Source organism: Lactuca saligna, chromosome 2 (genome assembly GCF_052625555.1).
Source record: "Lactuca saligna cultivar CGN05327 chromosome 2, ASM5262555v1, whole genome shotgun sequence".
In the NCBI taxonomy this organism is placed as follows: domain Eukaryota; kingdom Viridiplantae; phylum Streptophyta; class Magnoliopsida; order Asterales; family Asteraceae; genus Lactuca; species Lactuca saligna.
The window spans coordinates 185,687,862-185,712,006 of NC_136418.1; the positions used below are offsets into that span (position 1 = coordinate 185,687,862).

At 41.5% G+C, this 24,145-nt stretch overlaps 1 protein-coding gene and 1 pseudogene across 1 annotated transcript; both read right to left on the reverse strand.

The window, feature by feature from the left end:
* Nucleotides 1-1,304: 1,304 nt before the first annotated feature.
* On the reverse strand, nt 1,305-2,115 carry LOC145028533 (dehydration-responsive element-binding protein 1D-like). Its single transcript, XM_078977225.1, has one exon. It carries the CDS (start codon nt 2,011-2,013, stop codon nt 1,420-1,422), a length of 594 nt encoding a protein of 197 aa, XP_078833351.1. The 5' UTR covers nt 2,014-2,115; the 3' UTR covers nt 1,305-1,419.
* A 19,455-nt stretch (nt 2,116-21,570) lies between these two features.
* Nucleotides 21,571-22,699, reverse strand: LOC145030502 (pectinesterase 3 pseudogene; annotated as a pseudogene).
* Between the last annotated feature and the right edge of the window lie 1,446 nt (nt 22,700-24,145).

Genomic DNA, 24,145 nt, shown 5'->3' on the forward strand with positions numbered 1-24,145 from the left:
TTTTATAAATGAATCAAAATATGACTAGGCTCTCCCTCGAGGGCTGATCCAAATCATAGAGAAAGGGGAGTTGTTCCAATACTTCAAAATATTTTACATGTAATGATGGAATAAAATGGATCAACTTTCTTTTCAAATAGGTAGGTTATAAACCTTTTGATGTATGTGTAACTGTGTATAATGTATTGGTAGTGAAAAAACAAATCCTTCCTAATAAATATAAATTTTTTTTTTCATATGTCCTCTTCTCATTCATTTGGATACATGATATTTTCTAGAATTTTTGAAATTTTTATTTTCCACTTGTCATTTTATTATATTTTTTATTTTATTAAATTAAAATTCCATATTTAATATGTAAGGTAATATATATAAGATATTTATAAGAAAAAAATTTATATATGTAATGTATTTAGTATATTAAAGTCTCATTAATTTTAATAATTCATATTTTTTTTATTTTTCTTATAAATTCAAAATTTTTAAAATGTTAAAATTTCATATATAATTTAAGTTTTAATTAAATTCATGCATTATATGGATATCGCGTATAGTTAAACAATAAGTAATTATAAATTTTTTTTATGTATCCAACGACGTTAACATATATCACACCATATATAGTTAAACAATAAATAATTATAACTTTTTTTTTATGTATCCAACGACGTTAGCATATATCACACCATTTTTTTTCACATCACCCCTGTCGTGGTGAATTTTGAATTGGTGATGATGTGGAGGTTTGTATCACACCATTTTTATCACATATTATCACACCATTTTTTTTCCTCTTTCTCGTTCCTTTTTTATGTAAGGGATATATGGGGTTGAGGTGACTACTTAACCCCTAATTATCAAAAAATCTATTTAAATTTATATTTGATAGGAAAATTTGAAAGATGACTCTTGGTTTTATATTAGGTTATGGGTGTGGTTGCGGTTTTTACCGCACTTTTTTGCCACATAGGCAGGGGAACAGTAACACCGCCCCCTGACTGCGGTTTGGTGCGGTTTAGACCGCAGTGCGGTACTTCTTTGCTGCACTTTCACACTCTCTCTCCTCTTTTATTTATTCTTTCTCTTCACTTTCAACCAATCACATTTTTTTTTCTCTCTCTCTACCATAATCCCACTCCCTTGGTGTGGTATGAAACCGCACTTGTATAGGAAAAAGTGACGTGACGCTTATGTAGCAGGGGAGGGAGTACGGTTTCGATGGCACCACTCCCTCCAGCCTTATGTCCCCCCGATTACGAAAAGACATGATATTTAGTAATGATCCCTTTTTAAAAACATATGCATTATACTTTTTAACTAATATATTTGATTATAATAGTCTGTTTTAACTAAAAACATATGCATCCCTTTTCAAAGTTTCAATGGCACATTTGCGTATCCATCAATCTGGCTAAACTTCTAGAAACTCCACAATGAAGCGTCAAAACTAAATTCCACGTCATCCTCACAGTTGTCGTACACAACGGTTACAGGTGGTGGTAGCATCAGTCCTTCCGCCATGTTGGCAAGAAACCCCGGCATCCCAAAAATCGCTTCCTCATCCATATACAACCCATTTACCGCCGCCAACTCCTTGCTCTCTTCCACCTCATCCGCCGGCCGGAAACCCTCAGCGGCCTCCACCGCTGCTTTCTGAATGTCCTTCACATTACTAGATTTCGGGACCGGCAGCCGCCACAACGAGTCAGCAAAATTCAAACACGCTGATCGCCCCTTCATAGCCAAAGCCGCCACATCATGAGCTCTGGCTGCCATGTCAGCTGTGGGATACGTCCCCAGCCACACCCTCGTTTTCTTATTCGGCTCTCTGATCTCACACACCCACTTGCCGGAATTCCTCCGGCGCACACCCCGGTAAATAGGGTGGCGTGTCTCCTTGAACTTCTTCCTCCCGGCTCGCTTCTTGGGGTTTCTTGAAGCTAAGAGGAGGTCCTCGTCGGAAAATCTTGCGGTGCTGCTGCAATCGGAAGTTGAACAAGATTCAGTTGACATTGTCGAGTATGGGGTATGGAATCGGATAAAAGTAGCTATTAATTGTCGTTTGGGAAGTTATTATGAGTGAGTTTTAGTTTGAGAGAGTGAATGTTTGTACTTTGTATATATATAATAATAAATATGGCCATGGGACTATGGGAGGTGATATAAGAAAATAGACACGGAGTGAGGCATGATAAGGAGACAGCTGGGACGGGGAAAAAAGAAGGTTGGGAGAAAGTCTATTTTGATAGAAAAACTATCAACTCACTGTACACCTTTGACCCTTATACTCAAACATTTTATTAAATGTTAATACACTTTACGGTAAATATTAGATGTCATAATTTTAAAGAATATGAAATTATTGTTGTAGTGTAATTTAACGAGGCTATCGAAACGAGTCGTAATGTGCATATTTTATCAATTGGAACGGTCATAAGACCGGCTAAAATTTAAATTAAAAAGAAATTACATATTAATTTTTACCTATAAATACTATATTTAAATATCATTTTTACCACACCTTTCTTCTCTTTATCTTATTTTACATCAAAAATCAATTTTTTTTTTTTTTTTTTTTTTCAAATTATGAAGCAAAACTCAAACACCACTCCACCAAACATAAATACATCCGTTCCCATGGGTTCACGTAATATGAGAGTTATATGAACCTCCTCAATTTTCAAAACTCACCACAAATACCATTTTAAAGAAACTATTTTATTCTCACCTCACCCTAATGCAATTTCCTACATTGCCGTACATTAAACAAAACATTATCAATACTTTTGCTTCCATGCCATAAACAACCACACAACTAATGCAAGATACGGTGCCTGAAACACAATTGGAAGGTAGTCGGAGAGGTAGAGGGAAAGAGAAAAAGAAATGGAAAGAGTTCGCGGAAAGTAAAAGAACCTCTACTATGGTCGACGCTGGAGGAGGAGTATGCTTTGGCGGTCGCAAGGTGAGGGACATCAAAAAATCCAACTATAGGAAATGATATGAGGAGAGTTGGTTTTTGGGAAGCCATGCTCGGAAAATTTTGACATGCTTATGAAGAAAGCTCCATATCGCAATGTCTATAGGCTTAGTAGCAAATGAACTCCAATCAGTCGTAACTGCATCAAGTATAATGGGATTTTCAGCAAACTTTCTTCGCAAAAACGAAGTGGTGCCAATGATTTTGATATGTTTAGAGTCGCGATGGAGCATTATCACGTCAAAATGGATCATGTTTTCGAATATGAAAAAATATGGAAGATTGTGAGAAAAGATCCAAAATTGATTAAAACGCCAACATCGTAGGAAATACAATCAAAGAGCTCACGCAATTCAAGTTCGTTTGACGTTTCCGACGTACGAACTAACATCGACCTCAACGCTGACATCGATGACATCCCCAACGACATCAAAGATCAAAGAGAGATTTGGAGTGCTTTATGTGATGAGGGAAAAGATGTGCAATAGATATTTGGATTAGGACTATCATTTTATGTTTTTAGTTTAGGACTATAGTATTTTATTTTCTTGTAATGTTCTTTTTTTCATGTAATGTTTTTTTTGTTATGTGCGAATTAGGATTTATTTAAATGGAATGTTTTATGTTTGTTTTTATAATAATTAAAAAATAAACAAAAAAAAAAACATTTAAAAATAGAAAAGGAATAAATCGGAAAAATAAAATAAAATATAAACATATGTAAATTATCGAAAGTTATAACGTTATATATGACATGACATTTGATTTGAGACGATATAAAAAATATTTTAACATGACATCCATTAAATCTTATTCGTAAACTATTCCATTATCGATAACTAGAGTTAAACCTTCATTCTTTTAGAAAGAAGAGGGAAACATTTTCAACACGCTAAGCATAGACATAGGTATATTTTAACATGCCGCCACACGAATAGCTAATGGTAGAGATATAGATGATAAAGAGACAGGCCGGGTAAATTGCAAGTTGGGTGCGTAAGTTGCAAGTTGGGTGGGTAAGTTGCAAGTTGGGTGGGTAAGTTGCAAGTTGGGGTTGGAGACAAGCTGTTGCCTGTTGGTCCTTATCAGTTATCTCAAAAGTTCCCCCTATCGCGTGTGAGTTTCGTGTTCCCACACCTTTTCCACTGTTTAAGAAAACAATATAATATCATTCCTTTATTCTACCTTAATTAATTATTTTAAACTAAATAATAACTTTGTTCTCTATGTTTTACACTTTAACTTAAAAGCATCAATTTTGTTTAATCTTTTTTTTTAAAAGCCGTTGTTAAGTTTAAATTTTGTTACGATATCTTCTGTTCATGTTTTACCAAAAATTACAACTTTAATTTGTTTTTAATTATTCTAAAACTTGAATTTCGTTGTTTTAATGACTAAAAGTAACCACCGAAATACAAGTTCAATGATTCCTTTTAAAAAAGTTCAAGAAATAGATTAAACTTTTGATCTTAAATAAACGGAAGCAAATTCTTAATTTTTTTTTTCTACTTCTTTGATCGGTACGTAACCATGTTCTTTTTGAGAGTTTCATTGTTGCCCGGATGGACAAGTGGTGTCTAAGGGGCTTTCTCGTTTGAAATTTCATTTTGTTTCCGGTAAACGTAAAAATGTGTTGCGATAGGCTATTTCTGGAGATCTTGGATTGTATATATCTGTAGAAAAAACATTGAAAGTGTTTGGTCAATGGATATGCGCTAATTGTATGAGTATACATGCATTGAGTTGTTTTTGCCACCGCCCTGATGGTCTTATGCAATTTACTGGTGGGGTTGACGACATGAGTGGACACATTCTTGACATTTCAAAGCAGGCTTCCATAGGGCATGACACCGTAGTACCTAAAGGGCTAGTTTTGGATGCTGAACTGCTTGATCGTGTTTTCAAGGCGCCTATCAAGACCGTCAAAAGTATCCCTCATAGTTGTTGTATGACTTTCTCTCAGACGTTGCAAACAATTCTCAACAAGGTGGTTGTTCACCCCGAGTCTGTTGAATCGTGGGTTAGGCTATTGCTTCTTCTCTAATGTACTTTGTAGGTGTTCAGGCCTAAGAATAGATAATAAAGTAGGTCTGGGAACATGAAATCCTTACAAAGTCGTTGTATATTGACCTTTTTAGTTACATGGGGGAAAGAGGATGGTATTGTTGATGGGTTTTGAGCAATCTAACACTCCTATGGTGTACATGCAATCCTAGAAACCTTAGATCTATGTTTTCTCTAATATTCATGCAAATTTGATTTTTCCAAGGTTTACATCCTAACTAGCATAGCATGGGGAACTTATAAAATAAAAACTAGTAGAATGACATACATTTGTGTGTTGATGATTCCTTAAGACCTTGTGAGCCTAGCACCCCAAGTGTGATACCTCAAATGTTTCACACAACACCAAAAACCATTGGAATAACTTGAGAAGAGAATATTTTGATCACAAAAATCGGTTAGCCCTTACACAATAGTCTAAGTGCCGATTTTTCTAGCTAATGAGGCATTTATATAGTGTGCCACATGTAGGGTTACACCATGTAAACCCTAATGTGCATGGCTTTTCATATTCCATGATTCATGGGTTCATAACCTCCATGGACCATCCATAGTGAATCATGGACCCTTAGCCTACTACATAAGAATAATAGATTTACATAATCAATCCTCATATATTTAATTAGTTTCTTTTTATCACAAAATTAATTCTAGATTAATTCTTGATCAATTCTAATTAAATAATCATATTAATATATTAGAACTTATAATATATTAACAAACCATGAATATTCTTTTCTCATGTGTCTATCCAATTGTTCCGATGCCATGCAACCCAGATGGACCATGCTAAACCGGATCAAATACATACCCAATATATTTATGGACTTAGACACTTTATCCAACAGTCTCCCACTTGGATAAGTCTAATAACTATAGTTACCGGTATGACTTCAGGAACCGATCAATAATCATAGCTCTTTCAAAGTCTCGCGGAACTGAGATGATGATGATACGCCATTTAAGATAAGCGATCATATAATCCTCTATTCAAGATATCAGCCGGACATATATATGGAACAATGTCGTTCTTATTGTCCAATAGTTTATTTCCCGATTTTCGATTTATTTGACATAGAACTTAACCGAACTCATCAATTTAGTTCTGACCGGGACCGATACATAGGTCAAAACAAAATCATCGAGGGGCCCAGATACCACTTCTACTCCTCCAAGGATTAAAAGGAACAGATAAACTTTGACTCATATGCTTGTTCTACTACTTGATGAATTATGCACAAAAGCACATTTTATAACATCGAGTTACCGATGCGTTTTCGTACAATCAATGCACAACCAACTCATAATCAACAACTCATATCTCTAGGTTTGAAGACTTATATGATATTATTGTCTCACGATGACTTGAGATAAATTCCATGAAGTGATACAAGTGAGTGTGGGTTGAATCCAATGCTCAGAACTTATGAGCACCCATGAATGTTGTAGCAACTTTTACTGTATCCAACATCTTAGACATCTACAAGACCGATTCATGACATTCTTAATTCATACCTACTTCCAACATATGACTGACTGTGGAGAGTTTGAATAAAGTAATTATTCGGGAAGTCAAAACATGCAAAATTGAAACAACAATAAACGATTGACATAAGATAGCAACATTTTACTTTTAAATAAACAGCAAATTTTATGCAATCATCAAATGTCAATTACATTTTACAAGTTTCAGAAATAGCTATTTAATCTGTAAAACTAATATTGTAACGACCCGTTCCCGGTATGTTGATTTATTGGTAATTATAGTGAGTTTTTCAAGAGGGACTCGGCGAGTTCTAGCCTGACTCGCCGAGTAGGGTCGCGTCTGAGGGCACGCGTGAGCCGGGGACTCGGCGAGTCCATATCCCCGACTCGGCGAGTCCATCTGTCTGGGTGAAACCCTAAAATCCCCGGGTTGCCCACTATTTATACCACCTTATAGCCCCCATTCTCGCCTCCCTCACCCTGAGAACGCAGTGATAGAGCCCCAAACCTCCATTGAAGAGCTTATATGTGTTTTGGTGCCATTTTGTGAAGGTGTGAAGAAGGAGAAGAAGGAAGAAGCAAGGAGAAGTGTTGTAGTGCAAAGATCCAAGGCCAAATCAGAGTTTATTGAGGTATTTTCGGAGTTCCATCTTGTTATATGCTTTAAACTTCCATTAGAGCTCTCCTAAGGGCTAGTTGATGCTTGTTCCAAGCCTTACACTTGCATGAATGTCTTATTAAGTCGGAATATCTATGGATCTGAATGTTGGGGTGTTGTAGAGCCCAGATCTACTGTCTTTTTGGAGTTATATTGCATGATAACCATAGATCTACCCATTTTATGCATCTTTTAGCCTTATTTCCCTTATTCATGAGGTTGTGCACGTAAAGTTGGAAACTTTACGTGGTAAAACAACTTATTGGACTCAGATCTATCAATTGTATGCATTGGATTCAAACAAAATCAAGTAAAAATCAGTTGCATGGCGGCGACTCGGCGAGTCGGAAGAACGACTCGATGAGTCGGGTCGCGAGTCCCGAGTCCTTCAGTTTTATCAGTGTCGAGTGTACGAGGTGAGTCAGGAAGTGGACTCAGCGAGTTGAGAGTAGACTCAGTGATGGAGGGACTCGACGAGTTTGTTCATACGACTCGGCGAGTCCAAGGCAATCTTCTTGGGATCAAGAACAACTCGTCGAGTCTGTTCATACGACTCGGCGAGTCGGTTGAAGATTGTCTGAGTTCTTGGATCAAGAGGGTACTCGTCGAGTCGATGCCAGACTCGACGAGTAGCAATGAGTAAGAGTGAAAAGTAAGAGTGGGACTCGGCGAGTTGGGTGGCCCAACTCGGCGAGTCAGCCCAAAAGGAGAGTTGACTTTGACCAAGGGTAAAAGAGTTATTTTACCCCAAGCGCAGTGTTTAGTATTTGATTGAGTGTGTTTATGGATTTGTAGCCGAGGAGATTCAGGAGCAGCCGCCGTTAGCTTTCCGAGCCGCACACTCAGCAGCCAGCTTACGAGGTGAGTTTCCTTCCAGTAGGAACGGGTCTAAGGCCACAATGCCGGCCCGTTCAGTTATCAGTAGTTTCCGGATTTAGGTCCGATGCAGTAGTTGGTATGTTCGATGCCTTCGTGGTTCGAACAGGATTTGTGTGCTATGTTTTATGTGTTAAGTACTATGTGTTCCGGGCCACGGCCCGATGTAGCATGTCGTATATGTGTTATGCTAGTTGATGTGTTATGCTATGCCATGTTCAGTCAGACAGTTTCGGACTTCGATCCGATGCAGTTAGTTCCGGACTTCGGTCCGATGCAGGGGACAAGGTCCCAGTCAGTTCCGGGCTTCGGTCCGATGCAGTTAGTTCTGGACTTCGGTCCGATGCAGTTAGTTCCGGACTTCGGTCCGATGCAGGGGACAAGGTCCCAGTCAGTTCCGGACTTCGGTCCGATGCAGTTTCCGGGCTTCGGCCCGATGCAGTGGGCAAGGCCCAATATGTGTTTATGTGTTATTGTATGGTATGTGGTAGTTTGGGGGAGCTCACTAAGCTTCGTGCTTACAGTTTCAGTTTTGGTTTCAGGTACTTCCGCAAGCAGAGGGAAGAGCTCGGGGTGACAGCATCGCACACACCGCAGCATAGCTTTTATCCTGGGGATGTCTTTTGATGTTTTGGATTGATGTTGTATGATACAGTTTTCTGCACAATATTTTATTATGTTTTTGGGATACATCGCGTATGTTTTATGTTATGATACTTATATTACGGTTTAGATTATATTGAAAAACGAAAATTTTTGGGTCGTGTTTTTGGGTCGTTTCAAGTTGGTATCAGAGCCCTGGTTTGAGGGATTCGGATACACTTCCGGGTGTATCTGAACTCAAACTAAGGGAAATAAAAGATTTTAATAAAATAAAAATGTTTTACAAAAGAATTTTTGAAAACACTTAGAAAGAAAGAATTGTTTTTAACAAGATAGAGGTGTGTGCATGCCGTCAGCCGAGCTCAAGTAAGTACTCCCAAATTACCCATACAAGTTATTTGTTCAGTTTCAGTTTCAGTAGAACAGCATGCTAGTGTAGGACTAAGGATCTAGGAGAATGCCTTATGTGCCTGCTTATGTGTTACAGCTTTATGAGTATTGCATGCTAGAATTGAGTAGACAGCAGTAGGATAGCCTGTTTAGGTTATGCCTGATAGTACGAGCTTAGCATCCTATGCTAGTACAGTTTCTTGTTATAAGAATAGTTTTGCTTGAGTCTGTTTCCCTTGTCCGAATGCTGCTTGCTTCGTGCTTAGTGGGGTTCTGAGTAGTGGGAGTTAGCCATTAGGTGAACACGTCACACCACATGTGATCAGGTTTGAATAATCCCAGAGTGCTGGAACTGGCTCTACTGCGCAGCTCTTGTTTGAGTCCAACCGTTGTAGGGACGGATCTTTTACTTGAAGGATTATCTGATCCTCATCACATGTGATGGTGTTTAGGTGGTGGCTAACTGGCATTATGAGGAGACCTACAGCAGCTGAGGACCAGTCGTGTTGAGCTTGAAGTTTCCCTAGGGCAAGCCTAGGATGAGAGTAGCAGAGAATGGCAGTAGTAGAAGTGACTTGGTGGAGTCAAGGCAGTTCTTGAGGAAAGTACGGATAGATGTGGAAGGTAGTAGGGGCCCATACTACTGAAAGCAGAGGATCCGTACTCAAATTAAGGAAGGCCAAGACAAGACCAGGAAGCTAGTAGTAGTATCATGATCCCTCGAGATATTTCAGTGTTCTGATGTTGTTATGATATGTTTCAGAATGGTAGTTTTGCGTCCGAGGCCAGCAGCCGGCAGTTCAGATGCCGGAGGGGGATCAGGATCGGGATCAGGCCCGGAGGCCGGGCAGATGGATGAGCAGACTAGGGAGTTCCTTTCTTCTGAGGTTACCCGCATCATACTAGAGCAGACTCCTGTGATCTTCGGTTCGATCAAGGAGGGTATTTTAGAGCTGATGGATGAGAGATTGAGTACTTTCCGTGCTGAGATGGCGGTCGTGATGGGGTCGCGCACACTTACGTTCAGGGAGTTCAGGGCATGCGGAGCTCCTGACTATCATGGGGCACGGGAACCCATAGCGAGTACTCGGTGGTTGGCGGATGTGGCCAACGCATTCCGCACTAGCAGATGTCCCGAGGGGGACAAGGTCAGATTGGCGTCCTGTCTTCTGAAGGACAGGGCACGAGATTGGTGGGAGGAGGTCGGACATGCCATCGGGGATGATGCGGCACTGGATGCCATGACCTGGGCTGATTTCTCTACCAGGTTCAGAGCGGAGTTTGCACCGGTTATCGAGGTGCAACAGTTAGCTAGGGAGTTCCAGGATCTTACCCAGACTACAGAGACAGTGGCGGAGATCACCACCAAGTTCAGGGAGAGGGCCCTTCTTGTTCCTCAGTATGCAGCCGATGAGGAGATGAAGAAGGCCCGTTATCATGAGATGCTGCGGAGTGACATTCGCATGTTTGTGAGCCGGTCCAGTTGTAAAACGCTGGACGACATGATTGCTAGAGCCAGAGAGAGGGAGATTGATCTCGAGATGGAGAAGAAGAGGAAACCGGAGGCGGTTTCGGGTTTAGGCAGTGTGGGCAAAAAGCCCAAGGTTTCAGATCACAGGTCCAGGGGTCAGCAGAGCCACGGTCGGTGTGGCAAGTGTGGGAGGTTGCACGAGGGGGCGTGCAAGGCAGGGAGTTCCGGCTGCTACAAGTGCGGTCGGACTGGGCATTTGAGTAGGGATTGTACGGCCCCTGCTACTACGGTTACAGCATCAGATCTGATTTGCTTTCAGTGCAATCAGAGGGGACATAAAAGGTCTCAGTGTCCCAGTTTAGCTGCAGCAGGGAAGGTGGTTGCACCTGCCCCTGCCACCCTGAGGATTACGGATGGCCGGCAGGGCCGAGCTGATGCGCCGGTGGCGAAGAGCAGGGCATTTCAGATGACAGCAGAGGAGGCGCGAGCGACTCCTGATGTGGTGACGGGTATGAATCTTTCCTTCATCTTTAATTGTTATTATATCGTTTGAATGTTACTTGATGATATGCTTTATTTAGGGTCGTTCTCGGTGAACGACATCCATGCTTTGGTATTGTTCGATTCGGGGGCTACCCGATCATTTGTATCGCTTGCGCTTAGCAAGAGATTTAGCAGAGCTCCAGGGGAGCTGGATTGTCCACTAGAGGTTGAGATAGCAGATGATAGGACCGTGAGGGTCGGCAGAGTACATAAAGGGTGTTCCCTTAAGATATTTGATGAACAGTTTTCAGTGGACCTGGTTCCTATTCCCCTGCGTGGGAATAAAGTTATTGTGGGCATGGATTGGCTGAGCCCCAATGGGGCGGTGATTGATTGTGAGCTACAGCTAGTGAGGGTTCGCACTCCCAGTGGGGGAGAGATAGTGATTCAGGGCGAGAGGCCCCAGCGAGGACCGATCTTTTGTTCCGCCACGAGGGCGAGGCGCTATGTTCAGCAGGGTTGCGCCGGTTTCGTAGCTTACGTCTTGGATGCCCGGGAGAAGGGCAAGACGGCGATTGATGATGTTCCTGTTGTTCGTGACTATCCGGATGTGTTTCCCGAGGATTTTCCGGGGATACCTCCAGAGAGGCAGGTTGAGTTCAGGATCGACCTAGTTCCTGGTGCGGCTCCGATAGCCAAAGCACCGTATCGACTTGCTCCCCCTGAGATGCAGGAGTTGTCTACACAGCTTCAGGAGCTGTTAGACAAGGGTTTCATTCGGCCGAGCAGTTCGCCTTGGGGAGCGCCGATCTTATTTGTGAGGAAGAAGGATGGGTCGCATCGTATGTGCATTGATTATCGGGAGTTGAACAAAGTAACAGTGAAGAACCGTTACCCACTTCCGAGGATAGATGACTTGTTTGATCAGCTTCAGGGAGCGTCTTGGTTCTCCAAGATCGATCTACGCTCCGGTTATCATCAGATGAGGGTTAGAGATGAGGATGTACAGAAGACTGCTTTCAGGACCCGGTATGGTCATTATGAGTTCGTGGTGATGCCATTTGGGCTCACCAATGCCCCAGTCGCATTCATGGATCTCATGAACCGCGTGTGCAGACCGATGCTGGATCGGTCGGTGATAGTGTTTATAGATGACATCTTGGTGTATTCCAAGACACAGGGGCAGCACGAGGAGCACCTGCGGGAGGTGTTGGAGACTTTGAGGAGGGAGAGACTTTTCGCAAAGTTCTCCAAGTGTGAGTTCTGGTTGCACGAGGTGCAGTTTCTTGGTCATCTCGTCAACCAGAAGGGTATTTTGGTAGATCCGGCCAAGATTGAGGCCGTGATGCAGTGGGAGGTCCCGAGGTCTCCATATGAGATTCGGAGCTTCCTGGGGTTGGCAGGGTATTATCGGAGATTTATTCAGGACTTCTCCAAGATAGCAGTGCCGCTCACCCGACTAACCAAGAAGTCGGTGGTTTTTCGTTGGGGGCCTGAGCAGCAGGCGGCGTTCGAGACTCTCAGGCAGAGATTGTGCGAGGCTCCGATCCTTACCTTGCCAGAAGGAGTAGAGGATTTCGTAGTCTATTGTGATGCTTCGATCGCAGGTATGGGAGCAGTATTGATGCATCGAGGCCATGTAGTAGCTTATGCCTCGAGACAGTTGAAGCCTCACGAGGCTAATTATCCTACCCACGATTTGGAGCTTGGGGCGGTTGTGTTTGCCCTCAAGATTTGGAGACATTACCTTTATGGGGTCCGCTGTACTGTTTACATGGATCACAAGAGTTTGCGATATCTTATGGATCAGCTGAGTTTGAACATGAGACAGAGGAGATGGTTAGACGTGCTGAAGGACTATGACTGTGAGATCCTTTATCATCCAGGGAAGGCCAATGTGGTGGCCGACGTCCTGAGCCGCAAGGTGTCGACGGCCCCTATCAGAGACCTGTGTATGAGGATGACAGTGATCACTCCGTTGTTGGAGCGGATCAAGGAGGCTCAGATGGAGGGCCTCAAGGAGGAGAGGCAGAAGTGTGAGAGGATAGTGGGCCGAGTAGCTTCATTTGATTACGACAGTCGGGGTTTGTTGACACTTCATGGTAGGATATGGGTATCGTACTGGGGTGGGGTACAGCAAGTATTGATGGATGAGGCTCATAAGTCTCGATTTTCTATCCACCCAGGAGCGACGAAGATGTATCGAGATCTTCGACCTGATTATTGGTGGCCCTGCATGAAGCGAGATGTCGCTTGGTATGTGGAGAGATGTTTGACCTGCCGGAAGGTCAAGGCGGAGCACCAGAGACCTCACGGCAAGATGCAGCCGTTAGACATTCCCGTGTGAAAATGGGAGGATATCACCATGGATTTTGTCACCAAACTCCCCAGGACCGCATGCCGGGTGGACTCGATATGGGTAGTAGTGGATCGGTTGACGAAGAGTGCCCATTTTATTCCGATTCAGGAGAGTATATCGGCGGAAAAGTTAGCCGATATCTATGTGCGAGAGATTGTGGCACGTCATGGAGTGCCGGTATCGGTGGTGTCGGACCAAGATGTTCGTTTCACGTCCAGATTCTGGAAGCGATTCCACGACGAGATGGGTACTCGTCTCCATTTCAACACCGCTTTTCATCCTCAGACTGACGGGCAGAGCGAGAGGACGATTCAGACTCTCGAGGACATGCTTAGGGCATGTGTTCTAGATTTTGGGGGCAGTTGGGATACGTATCTTCCGTTAGCGGAATTCTCGTATAACAACAGTTATCATGCGAGCATTGATCGACCTCCTTTTGAGATGTTATACGGCAGGAAGTGCAGGACCCCGATTTGTTGGGGCGAGGCAGGTCAGCGAGTTATAGGGAGCACCGAAGTGGTGCTCAAGACGACGGAATTGATCCAGCAGGTCCGTAGTAGGCTGCAGACTGCGCAGAGTCGGCAGAAGAGCTACGCCGACAGGAGGCGTTCGGACTTGGAGTTCCAGGTGGGAGATATGGTTCTTCTGAAAGTCTCACCTTGGAAAGGTGTCATCAGGTTCCGGAAAAGAGGCAAATTGGGCCCCAGATTTATTGGTCCCTTCAAGGTTTTGGCCCGGGTGGGTCGGGTTGCTTATCGGTTAGATCTTCCTGAGGAGCTTAGTCTGATACACAACACCTTCCACGTGTCGCAGTTGAGGAAGTGTTTGGTGGATGAGACAGCAATCGTTCCCTTAGAGGACATTCAGGTTGATAGCGGCCTAAATTATATCGAGAAGCCGGTCGCGATTCTGGAACGGAAGACCAAGACCTTGAGGAACAAGGTAATTCAGCTAGTAAAGGTGCAGTGGGAGCACCGGAAGGGGTCTGAATGGACGTGGGAGGCTGAGGAGGAGATGAGAGCGCACTACCCGGAGTTATTTGCAGATCCAGCCATAGCAGACTTCGAGGACGAAGTCTGAGACAAGTGGGGGAGAATTGTAACGACCCGTTCCCGGTATGTTGATTTATTGGTAATTATAGTGAGTTTTTCAAGAGGGACTCGGCGAGTTCTAGCCTGACTCGCCGAGTAGGGTCGCGTCTGAGGGCACGCGTGAGCCGGGGACTCGGCGAGTCCATATCCCCGACTCGGCGAGTCCATCTATCTGGGTGAAACCCTAAAATCCCCGGGTTGCCCACTATTTATACCACCTTATAGCCCCCATTCTCGCCTCCCTCACCCTGAGAACGCAGTGATAGAGCCCCAAACCTCCATTGAAGAGCTTATATGTGTTTTGGTGCCATTTTGTGAAGGTGTGAAGAAGGAGAAGAAGGAAGAAGCAAGGAGAAGTGTTGTAGTGCAAAGATCCAAGGCCAAATCAGAGTTTATTGAGGTATTTTCGGAGTTCCATCTTGTTATATGCTTTAAACTTCCATTAGAGCTCTCCTAAGGGCTAGTTGATGCTTGTTCCAAGCCTTACACTTGCATGAATGTCTTATTAAGTCGGAATATCTATGGATCTGAATGTTGGGGTGTTGTAGAGCCCAGATCTACTGTCTTTTTGGAGTTATATTGCATGATAACCATAGATCTACCCATTTTATGCATCTTTTAGCCTTATTTCCCTTATTCATGAGGTTGTGCACGTAAAGTTGGAAACTTTACGTGGTAAAACAGCTTATTGGACTCAGATCTATCAATTGTATGCATTGGATTCAAACAAAATCAAGTAAAAATCAGTTGCATGGCGGCGACTCAGCGAGTCGGAAGAACGACTCGACGAGTCGGGTCGCGAGTCCCGAGTCCTTCAGTTTTATCAGTGTCGAGTGTACGAGGTGAGTCAGGAAGTGGACTCAGCGAGTTGAGAGTAGACTCAGTGATGGAGGGACTCAACGAGTTTGTTCATACGACTCGGCGAGTCCAAGGCAATCTTCTTGGGATCAAGAACAACTCGTCGAGTCTGTTCATACGACTCGGCGAGTCGGTTGAAGATTGTCTGAGTTCTTGGATCAAGAGGGTACTCGTCGAGTCGATGCCAGACTCGACGAGTAGCAATGAGTAAGAGTGAAAAGTAAGAGTGGGACTCGGCGAGTTGGGTGGCCCAACTCGGCGAGTCAGCCCAAAAGGAGAGTTGACTTTGACCAAGGGTAAAAGAGTCATTTTACCCCAAGCGCAGTGTTTAGTATTTGATTGATTGTGTTTATGGATTTGTAGCCTAGGAGATTCAGGAGCAGCCGCCGTTAGCTTTCCGAGACGCACACTTAGCAGCCAGCTTACGAGGTGAGTTTCCTTCCAGTAGGAACGGGTCTAAGGCCACAATGCCGGCCCGTTCAGTTAGCAGTAGTTTCCGGATTTAGGTCCGATGCAGTAGTTGGTATGTTCGATGCCTTCGTGGTTCGAACAGGATTTGTGTGCTATGTTTTATGTGTTAAGTACTATGTGTTCCGGGCCACGGCCCGATGTAGCATGTCGTATATGTGTTATGCTAGTTGATGTGTTATGCTATGCCATGTTCAGTCAGACAGTTCCGGACTTCGGTCCGATGCAGTTAGTTCCGGACTTCGGTCCGATGCAGGGGACAAGGTCCCAGTCAGTTCCGGGCTTCGGTCCGATGCAGTCAGTTCCGGACTTCGGTCCGATGCAGTTAGTTTCGGATTTCGGTCCGATGCAGGGGACAAGGTCCCAGTCAGTTCCGGACTTCGGTCCGATGCAGGGGACAAGGTCCCAGTCAGTTCCGGACTTCGGTCCGATGCAGTTTCCGGGCTTCGGCCCGATGCAGTGGGCAAGGCCCAATATGTGTTTATGTGTTATTGTATGGTATGTGGTAGTTTGGGGGAGCTCACTAAGCTTCGTGCTTACAGTTTCAGTTTTGGTTTCAGGTACTTCCGCAAGCAGAGGGAAGAGCTCGGGGTGACAACATCGCACACACCGCATCATAGCTTTTATCCTGGGGATGTCTTTTGATGTATTGGATTGATGTTGTATGATACAGTTTTCCGCACAATATTTTATTATGTTTTGGGGATACATCACGTATGTTTTATGTTATGATACTTATATTACGGTTTAGATTATATTGAAAAACGAAAATTTTTGGGTCGTTTCAAATATCATCCTTCAGCCCGATGCGCCTTGCATGTTGCAAATGCTTAGCCCTACATAGTCCCTTCGTAAGGGGATATGTTGGGTTCTCATCTGATGATACCCTCCTCACCACGAGGAGTCCTTCTTATATTTGATGTCTAATGAAATGGTATTTTCTATCGATGTGCCTAGATCTTCGTTGATCCCTTAGTTCCTTAGCTAAGGCAACTGCACCCTCATTGTCGCAGAAAATATCCATTGGCTCTTTAATAGATGGTATAACTCCAAGGTATCCAATGAAGTTCTTTAGTCATATTTCCTCCTTTTCTGCCTCGCTTGTTGCTATGTACTCTGATTCGCAAGTTGAATCAGCTACTGTTTCTTGCTTGGAACTTTTCCAAGTAATTGATCCTCCATTTAGGGTAAAGACCTAGCCCGACTGAGAGCGAAAATTATCCCTATCATTCTGGAAGCCAGCATCACTATACCCCACTACTCTCAATTCCTCACTCCCACCGAGGGTAAGGACCCAGTCCTTAGTCCTCCGCAGGTACTTGAGAATATTCTTCACCGCAGTCCAGTGAGCCTTGCCCGGATTCCCTTGATATTTGCTGACCATGCTTAAAGCAAAGGCCACATCAGGGCGAGTATAAGTCATAACATACATGATTGAGCCTACAAGGGAAGCATATGGCACTCGACTCATCTTAGCTATATCAGCCTCTGTACTTAGGCTCTGAGTCTTACTCAGTTTGGCGTTACTCTAGATTGGCAAGCCACCTTTCTTGTAATCTTGCATTCTGAACCTTTTTAGTAACTTATCCAAGTAGGTACTTTGACTAAGTCCAATTAGTCTTTTAATCTTGTCTCTCAATATCCTTATCCCTAAGATGTAGGCAGCTTCTCCAAGGTTCATCATAGCGAAACACTTCCCAATTCAGGATTTAACCTCCTACAAGGTTGGGATGTCATTTCCTATGAGTAGTATGTCATCCACACATAATACCAAAAAGCTAGCTATACTACCACTATCCTTAACATACACGCAAGACTCATATTCACTCCTCGAAAAACAAAACTCTTTGACATTCTCATCGAAACAAAGATTCCACCTGCGAGATGCTTGTTTCAGCCTATAGATAGATTTCTCCAGCTTACACACTCTATTAGGGTGCTTTGCATCGACAAAACCCTCTGGCTGATTCATGTAAACATCCTCAACCAGCTTTCCATTAAGGAAAGCGGTTTTGACATCCAGTTTCCATATTTCATAATCATGAAATGCAGCTATGGCTAGAAAAACCCTAATAGACTTAATATTCGCTACTGGTGAGAAGGTCTCATCATAGCCAACTCCCAGAGTTTGAGTAAAGCCCTTCGCAACCAGTCTCGATGTATTAGTGTATACATTCCCATCCATGTCGGTCTTCTTCTTGAAGATCCATTTGCACCCGACCGTCTTACGACCTGGTACATTGTCAACCAAGTTCCAAACTTGATTGCCATACATGGACTGAATCTCGCTGTCCATAGCCTCTTTTGTTTGGCAGACTCAAGGCCTACCATGGCTTCCTTAAAGCTATTAGGCTCATCCAAAATTACCAGTGTACTATCACTGATAAATGCATCACCTTCCGCAGTAATATGAAAACCATAGTAATGCTCACATGGGTTCCTAACTCTTATGGAACGCCTCAGAGGTACAGACTCATCTATTGGCTCAACATGAGTTTCCTCCTTAGGTTGATTGCTAGTGTTTGAGGTTCCTTCACCACCTGACTCTTGAAGTTCTTCAAAGTCAATTTGCCTCCTACTGTTTCCTTGGATTATAAACTCTCTCTCTCTCTCTCTCTCTCAAGACCCCTCTCCTTGCCACAAAGACCACATTCTTACTGGGTCTGTAGAAGAGGTAACCAAAAGAATTCTATGGGTAGCGGATGAAAATACATCGCTCACTATGAGGTTCAAGCTTATCCTGAGCCTCACATCTCACGAAAGCCTCACAACCCCAAATCTTGATGTGGTCTAAATTGGGAACTTTGACAGTCCACATCTCGTGAAGTGTTTTGACAACCTTCTTGGTAGGGACTAGATTAAGGATATAGGCAACAGTCTCTAAGGCATACCCCCATAATGAGATTGGGAACGAATCTCGACTCATCATGGAATGAACCATATCTAAAAAGTCTCGATTGCGCCTCTCAGCCACACCATTAAGCTGTGGTGTTCTGGGAGGTGTCAATTATGAAACTATTCCACATTCCTTAAGATAGTCAAGGAAATCTATACTAAGATACTCTCCTCCTCGATCGGATCTGAGCATCTTAATGTTCCTGCCCAACTGATTCTCCACTTCCTGTTTAAACTCTTTGAACTTTTCAAAGGTTTCTGACTTATGTTTGATTAAGTAGACATAAACATATCTACTGTAATCATCAGTGAAAGTCATATAGAAGCGGTTAGCATCCCTTATGGCGGTTCTAAAGGGCACACATATGTGTGTATGAGGTCCAACAAACCTTCGCCCCTAGCACAAGAACCAATGAAGGGTGAATTTTTCATTTTTCCAAGTAAACAAGACTCGCAACTATCATCTGACCTTAAGTCAAATGACTCCAAGACTCCAGCCTTCTGGAGTTGGCCTATGCGCTTCTTGCTGACATGTCCAAGACGACAGTGCCACAAGGATGCCTTATCCAAACTAGTGGAAGAATCAACGTGTAAAACATTATTTCCTAAGTTGTCTACAACATTCATAGCTTCACCATTACAAGGTAATGCTTTAAAGTAAAATACATCATTGTAATAAACATTAATAGCACCGATTTCATTATCAAACGAAAAGGTGAAACCTTGTTTCTACAAGCCATGAAAAGAAATAATATTCCTCGCCATTTCGGATGAGTAAAAACACTTATTCAAATCTAACACTAACCCGCTACTTAGTAACAAAGAATAAACTCCAGTCTTGGTGACAGGTGAAGCTTTCCTATTCCCCATGATCAAGTTTATCTTTCCATGCTCCACATTCTTTCGCCTATCTTCGTGATACGATTCCGAGTTTTGAATTCAATGGTTTCACTAATAAGGACACCGTCCCTCCAAAATCCCAACATTCATTGGCGAGGGATTTTTTTAGTAAAACTGTCAAAGACATGGAAGTTCATTTCGACATGAAGATTAGGAAAAAAGCAGTTTTTAAGTGTCTAAGGGCATCACATGCTCATGATTTTCTTATGCCTATTCATATTGATGGTCTTGTCCATCATATGTCGCTAATGGAATATCGTGCTATCCTCAAATATCGCCTCATGGTCCCTTTATTTTCCGGTTGATGAGACATGCCTTGTTTGTCGCAAGGCATGCTTGGACTCCTTTGGGGAGCATGCAATTCATTGTAGAGAGCTCATGGGTTTCAAGTATTGACATAATATGGTTAGAGATGTTCTTTTTGACATATTTAGGCGTGCCATGATTTTTACCAAGAAAGAGGCACCCATGATAGTTCTTACTGGCCTTTCAAAGGAAGATCAACACTTAGACCATTTGATGTTTTAGTTTTTGGATAGACTGGAGGGAAGCATGCGTATGTGGATCTAATAGAGGTTTCTTGTACTTGTGGGATTAAGGAGTGGAGTTTTCACTATGGGGCAACTTGCTTTAAAAGTGTTGGATTAGTGTCTAAGTCCATAACTATTTTGGTATGTACTTGACCCGATGGTGCATGGTCCTTTTGGGTTGCCTTCACCAAAGCAACTTGATTGGAGAAATAAATAAAGAGAGAGAGGTTATTATGATTTATTAATATGTTATAAGAATAATATATTAAAGGAGAAATCATATTTGTTTAATTAATATTGGTCAATAATTAATTAGGAATTAATTTTGTGATCAAGTGTAATTAATTAAACTAGAGGGGCTGATTTGTAATTATGTGATAGTTACAAAATAAGGTAAGGATTATCTTATTATTAGGTTGGACGAATTTAAGGTGATAAGGCCTTAGAATTCGACTATGATAAGGATTCAAGGATTATCTTATGGGTTGCTTTGTGGATAAGGATAATGACTGAAACCCTATTTCTACACCTATATAAAGACCCTAAGGCTCATAAATTCGTGTATCCCTTCCCAAGGAGTCCTAAGGACGAATTCTAACCTCTCTCCTCTCTCTTTATACCTTCTCCATTTGCTCTTGGTGTTTGTAAGCCATTAAAGGAGTGACACTTGTGACTCTAAGCCTTCCAAAGTCAATTCAAGGTGGAATTGGGATTGTTATTGCTACATAACAATCAAGGTAACATCTTAAACCTAATTATATGTTAATATCGATTTCCATATGCTAGAATTAGGGTTTATAGTCTTGGATTCAAAGCATGTAAAATAGAGAAACCTAGATCCAAGCATTAGGGTTTGTATGAGCACATAGGATATCTTATGACCAAAACCCATCAAAAATTTGCATCATGCAAAGTGGAAAAATATGAGAAAACATGCATGGATAATCAAAAAATGTTTATACCTTTTGCATTTGATACTTTCGGTTTCCTTGTGCCATATGTCGTGGAGCTCCTTACTAGAGTCCGACGGATCATGTATAGTAATGTTATGGCCCAAGATCTATGGATGTTGTTTTTAAAAGAATTAGTTTTGCTATCCAAAAAGGCGTTACGACACAGCTTGTTCCTTGTTTACCAATTATGTCTGTATAATTCTTTCCTTAAAAGAAATTGCAAAATATAATTACCGTTTTTTATTCTTAAATTACTCATTATCATTTAATAATCAATAAAGCTAATTTTGATAACATTATAAAGGTTATGTTTTCAATATTTTGATATATAATTTAAGGGAGAATGACGCAACGACCCTATTATGTATTTTGACTTTACCCATTCAGTCACTTAAATTATTTTCATGCTTTATAAGGGAATAAACTCTGAAGTGACCTGTGAATTTAGTCCCTCTAACCTATATTAGCCAGTAACATATGCTACTTAAGTATTTTCTATTTAAAAGTCAAACATTTTGAGAAAAAGGGAAGTCGGTGCATGCTAACCAATTACCACCATTGATCAAGTTTATGTTCGTCGCACTAGTAATCACCATGTACCTCGGCCATGTCACTCTATTCGACGTACTAGCCCCAACCCCTGTATTCTGATACTCTACATAGTACAAAGTATCCAATGCAAAATCCCCATCCCAAGGAAACCATCATGTTTGGTTAATCATGTCACTAATCGTTGATTTCATCACCACCGTTCTCAAGAAGTTCCTCCATGGTCTACCCAGGTACGACGGAAAGCTTGCTTGAACCGGTATAAGGTCAAACGTAGCTCATATCCTTGATCTTAATTTGAATCACAATCCCTGTGTTCTAGTTAGGGTTGCTCCGGCCTTGAGCTGTAAACATGTTCCTTTGGTTTGGGTTAGGACGACGGGCATGGATGTCGTAGTCTGACTTGACACGTAGCGTCATCGCTTGGTTCCTGGAAGTCCCTGTTGAGTTTTGAAAGGTTACACCCGTGCTAGGAATCCATCACCCACCGCTGCTGCATATAAATAGTTGAAAAATAGAGTTAGCATAGGGAAACTTATAACACATTGATATCATACAACTGAGCAGTACTGATCGACAGTAGCATAATTGAACATTGTGACGCCATCGACGACACTTCGACTAGTGGTGGTTATGGTGGAAGATCTTCCAGCGCCCAAAAACATCAAGTTCAATTTATTACTCGGGATATCCACGTTTTCCCGGTATACCCTTGCAACAATCTTGATCACGTACCTGGTTAGGAGCAGTCGCAATGGAGGTGGAAACTGTTGTAAAGTCTCCACTTCCATCAGTGGCGACAACTACATTAAGTGTCATTGTCCCTGACTGCAACAACCTCATATCTCCGACGGGCAACCACTCCGGCCACTACACCTTTAACTTTCTCCCGTTCATCTTCACTTGATCATTCACCATATCTGTGTTGGTTATGTTCTTGATCATGGCGAGTGAGTTGTTGCATAACCTCCTGGCGTTGATCTCGCCGTTAATAAGTGATTCACGAAGCTGCCTATCATGTTTGTCGTGGGAGAAACCATTGATACATGTTTCTTGGTTGGTGAGAGCAGTGCTCATAAGCGTCATTAATTAAGTCATCGACATGGAGGCGAAAGTGAATCCCTTTCTTGGAAAATTATAATATTAAATGAGGTGGCAAGTAAGTTACAGGTTCATCCCTTCATTTCGTCAAAATGAATTAAATAGATCCAACGAAAATAAGTTTGTTTCCTTAAAAGACACGAAAAAACTTTAGAAACTGAAAAGATAAAATCGAAATACATAATAGGATAATTATGTTATCTTCCCTATAATTTGTCACCTAACATTTTAATAACACTAACTAGATATATTCTATATTCATTTTTTTTCCAACAAAAATGTAATTAGTTTTTATAAATAGTTTAATAAAAAAAATATCTAAATACGAAATTTACACAAAATATTATTACGAATATTGGTGAAGTACAATAAATCTCATCCATATTTTAAAATATAGCTAATCGCTATACTAAAAAATGTATAACAATCTCATATTGAGTTGTCTGTAACGTTTAAAAAAACATTTGGCATTTAAAAAATATTTTATAACATTTATGACGAATTATTTAGTAAAATACGAATTCAATTTATATTACACTCAGACCCAGCAATAAAAAAAGCGTGGACCACGTGCTGATATCAATGTGGGTAATCAGGTAGTTTTGGCTTTTTAAGATTTTTCGTTACAACTTGCAAAGATGACTCCGCCGCTATGCAATTGCAAAGTGCATGTGTCAATTTTACTTCAACAATTATTTTTGTTAATTATCTCAATAGATTTCACTTTATTAACTGATTTTTTTTTTTTTTTTTTTTTTTTTTTTTTTTTTTTTTTTTTTTTTTTTTAAAATTTAAATATGAGAATTATGATATCTTATGGTACATCCACTAGCCTACGTATCATAATATTAAAGTAAATGCACGAATGTGTTTTAATTTATTTATATAATATGAGAACCTTTTGATATTAATACAATGCGACATTTCCACTATTATCAAGCCACGTAGGATAAGTTATTTCCAAATTTGCAAGTCTTGCAATCCTTACACCTGTTATATTTATATCAAAAATAATATATTATATTATGATTATATTTATATCAATAATAATGTATTACCAAGTATATAAAAATATATTTATATTAACTCTAATGAAAACTATTTTATAACTTTACGTTATTAAAACACAAAACAGTTATATATAATATTTTTCAAAGCAAATTTGAAGACTAGTGCTACTTCCAGGGGGATTTGGTCTTAATCACAAGTTCTTTTGGAAATTGAAGCTTGGACATCCAATCCTGACTTTGAGAGGGAGAATGTTAGGGTGAAAAATTCTCTTTGGATGTGGCTTACCCTCTTGTGATGTGTAATGGGTTGTATCTTCCTTATAAATAAGAAGTGAGTGACTCTCATTTATATAAGAACTATTATTGAACACATTTGGAGCATTTGGTCTAGTGAAAGAATTACTGCATACCCACTTTGTAA